Here is a 4,105-nt window from a genome sequence, read left to right on the forward strand (position 1 = left end):
TGAAACTGATGATGTGCCCTGTAAACTTTCACTCAATCCACAATAAAAACCTTAAATTAAAAAAAAAAAAAAAAGTGGCGAGCAGCTAATCATACATTCCGGGAACAGAAGATCCTAGGACCATCAAGTGAGAAGAGCATGAGTGAAATGTGGGATCCTAACCAGAGAAGCAGTGACACCAGAGATGGAGGTAGAGCTGATGGCATGGATAGATAGAGCAGACGACTCCAGACTCATGGAAAGAGAAAGGCTATGTGCTGTCGGGCAGGAGGTTGGCTTGCAGAATGTGCCCATTGGTTATTTTAAAAAAAACCTCCAAAAAACAAAAGAGGGAATAGAGACAAATACTGTTAGCTGATAGTGCACGTAAGGGATTGAAACAAAATAGATTGGTTGAATGCAAAACCAATGTTGTCCCATGTAAACTATTACTTAATTCATAAAAAAGCTATATATATAAAAAAAAGCAGAAGTGGCAATCACTAGTTTTTTTAATTTTTGTCTTGAAATCAGTGATTGTGTCTTTTTAACTTAGTATCAGTTTAGACCTATTTTCCATAAGAATGTTGTGTTCCTATTTTTTACTTTAAAAGTAAGGATACTTAATATTTTGTTGCATTTATAGAGATATTTTATCTATAAAAAGAAACTTTTTTGTTACTACTTTCTTGATTTGGGAGAGGACTTGAGGCTGCTTAAAAAGCTGCCTGTAGCCTGGAGGGGGAGATGCTGTGGCAGAAGCCTGATGTTAGAGGAACGCCAAGGGACCCTTCCAAGGTTGCTGGAAGCTCCTACTCGTTGTACTTGAGGGTGAGCCTTTTGAAGAGATACTGATCCAGCCCAGCTGGCCAGCCTGCTGAGGTTGCTCAGGTGGGTGCCTATCTCCTTGATGAGTTTCACCTTCTCATCAAGGAAATGGCTTGTCAGATGGTCACAAAGATGGAGTTCTCTGTAGGTAGAACCCACAGCATGCAGATCCAGAAGGGCCTGGTTCAGGTTCTTCTTCAGGACTATAGCAGCCTCCATGACATATAGGGTGTTACTCCACTCATCCTGGGCAGTTTTACCTGTCTTAGAAGAGAGCGTGGCAGAGTTCTGGTTTTGTGTTTTCAAGAGATGGATGCTGGGCACCCTTGCACTTGAAGGACCTTCTAGGGCCACATACTTGTGGTTGAAATAGAAGCCCTGAAAGAGGCAGGTGTAGGAAGCCTGCAGGTACAGGTTGACCAGGCAGTTGATGACAACTTAACCAGCCAATAATTCTGACAGATCTAGGAGCTCATGGTTGGTTGAAACTAAGAGTTAACCACAAAATATGATGTTGGATGGTCCTGAAAATGGAATGGCAAAAGGTTGTGCATGGAGATGAAATTGGACGGTCGTTGGAGACTGGAGTTGGCAATTCCCAGGTCTGTTCCATCCAAACACTGTTGAAATAAAAAAGTCTGCAGAGTGTTAGGCATGCTTGCCACATGTCTTTTATTCTTTATCCTCAGATCTCTTTCCCCAGTTCTTTTTTTTTTTTTTATGAACTGAGTGATAGTTTACATGGGAGAGCATTGGCTTTACACCATCGTTACATTGCAATGATTACAATCTCCTCTATGCATCATCATTCAACAGTATTTGCTTATATTACCCTCTGTTTTTCTTTCTTGGTTGGGGGTAGGGTTGGGAGATGTACACAAAACCACTCAGGAATATATAATAATTTAAACAACCAAAGGGCACATTGTGCAAGCCTGCCTCCTGGCCACCAGCACTCAGTCCCTCTCATCCCATGAGTCTAGAGTCCTCAGCTGTTCCCTTTCTCCTTGCCCTCATCTCTGCCTCCATCTCTGGTATCGCTGCTTCTCTGGATAAGGCCACACATTCTGCTTGTGCTCTTCTCTCTTGATGGTCCTAGGGTCCTGTGTTTCTGGATTGTAAGATTAACTGCTCCCCCGTTTTTGTTACAAAACTTCTACCTTTACAGTTGTGACAGTCGCAATTAGTCATGATAACAATTGCTCACTATTATATCATAAGAATCTTATCCCCATCTCTTTTTACCAGACCTGTCTAGACAAGTGAAAACTATTCAGTGTCTTTCTCCAGTTCTTGTCTTACAGTACGTGTGTCTCCATGGTCTATTGTGGTGGTGGTGGTATGCCGTGGAGTCTATTCTGACTCATAGTGTCCCTGCATAGTGTTTCCGAAGCTGTAAATCTTTACGAGAATAGAAAGCTTCATCTTCCAAGGAACGACTGGTAGTTTTGAACTGCTGACCATGAGGTTAACAGCCCAACTAGTAACCACTATGCTACCAGAGCCTCTTATGGTCTATTATAGGTGGCCACAAATAGCCGTGTTTACTTATTTGACATTTTCCTTCTGGGAAGTCGTGCCTTCAACAATGGACTTCAGATGGTATTAGAAGACAAGAGAATTTTGAAGGTGAGTGTATGAGCTGATTCCTCTCCTAGTGAGATTAGTAGTCAGGTCCTAATTATTTTGTCCCCATCTTTGAATTCCTTAGGTTATCCACGACTGCCGTTGGCTTTCTGACTGTCTCTCTCACCAGTATGGAATTTTGCTGAATAATGTCTTTGATACACAGGTACGTTCAGGAAAGTGCTCAACTTACATGAATGGACATGGTTTCCATAGAAAATGGGTCCTCTCTGATGAGAGATTGAAAGCTTTTTTGTGTGTCCCTTTTCCTGCCCACTTGTTAATATATTTGTACAGGTTATCTATGAGAACATTTGGTGAACTGTGAAAGCATGGCAGAAAAGTTACATAAAACTATTTGTGGCTCCTTGGAAACCCTATCAGCATCACTATGAGTTGGAACTGACTCAACGACACTTAACAACAACAACAACCCATGTAACTAGTAAGACAGAGGCATTGAATTTTAAGTCACATGAGGATGTGACTACTGTACCGTCACACTCACATTAAAATTTGAGAAGTACTGTCAGTATGTACCTAAATTAAGGATTCCTTAAGTTCCTGGTGCAGTGGACCCCATTGGCTATCTGATGATGTCTGTGAAACCCTATTGAGGAAGTTTATAAAAGCATAAATGAAAATACATGGAATTGTAGAATAAGTTATCGAAATTTTTTAAATTGCATATTCCTTTATCAGTACATATAAGACAAGACCTAATGAATCGTCGTCTATCAGACACAGTGATATTAAAGTAGTGAGGAGCATTAACTCTGTTTTAAAATACCTACAATAACTACACTGTGATATGAAAATATCTGGTTTCTGATTCTGATAGAGTCACATGCATGTATTGGTAATACTCCTGGGAGTTTTTACCTACATTTGCAATGGAAGGAAATGCTAAATTTTAGTTAGAAGTAAAAAAAAAAAAGTTCCCCACCATCTGAAGGTCTGTAGACTTTCAGAACATCTGTGTTTGTTTATGTAATTGCTTAGATGTTCTTCTATAAAATTTAATTCATCTGAAGTTAGTATTATGTATGGTATCATATGTGAAGATCATTTTTTCTTAAAAAGATGAATACTAGTTGTGCTATGACTCTTTTAGTTAATAACTATTTTTTTAAACTGAGTTGAACTACTACTATTAAGGCATATGATTTGATATATTTATATAATCTGTTCCACTCATGTTTAATTGATTATATTAGTTTGCTGTATATAGTGAGATTCAGGCAGTGCCAGCTGCTCCTCTTATGCCCAGTCTTCTTTTTGATACTCTGCTTGGGAATTCTGAAACTTTTTTTCATAAAAACGAAAATTATTGTACCCAGTTCTAGATCATGTATAGATAGCATGGTTCTTCCCACCTCAAAAAAGGAAAAATAAAAAATATATTAGAATAGTAGTGGAGAAATTATTAGATTTATGACCTAATCTCCCTTCTAAAGTATAGTGTTTCTATATTTGACATTGCAATTTTGTAACTTTATTTATATAAACTCATGACTTCTTTCAGGAATAAAATATTTTCTCGCATGCAGATCTCTAGGATCATATGGTTATTCTCCTTTAACTTACAAATCGCTAGTCACTGAAAACTCTATGAATAGCAGAGAAACACTGTCAGATACAGGACTGGAAGGTGAGAAGGCACTCAGAATGC

The 4,105-nt window shown here is 38.8% G+C and overlaps 1 protein-coding gene across 1 annotated transcript in view; it reads left to right on the forward strand.

The window, feature by feature from the left end:
• Positions 1–4,105, forward strand: part of EXD1 (exonuclease 3'-5' domain containing 1) — a 36,274-nt gene that overhangs the window by 24,583 nt on the left and 7,586 nt on the right. The window contains exons 7-8 of the mRNA XM_006831755.1: positions 2,332–2,436; positions 2,519–2,599. Coding sequence (XP_006831818.1) covers positions 2,332–2,436; positions 2,519–2,599 — 186 coding nt within the window. The remainder of the gene's footprint in view (positions 1–2,331; positions 2,437–2,518; positions 2,600–4,105) is intronic.

The sequence above is a fragment of the Chrysochloris asiatica genome, unplaced genomic scaffold, assembly GCF_000296735.1.
Source record: "Chrysochloris asiatica unplaced genomic scaffold, ChrAsi1.0 scaffold00004, whole genome shotgun sequence".
Taxonomy (NCBI): domain Eukaryota; kingdom Metazoa; phylum Chordata; class Mammalia; order Afrosoricida; family Chrysochloridae; genus Chrysochloris; species Chrysochloris asiatica.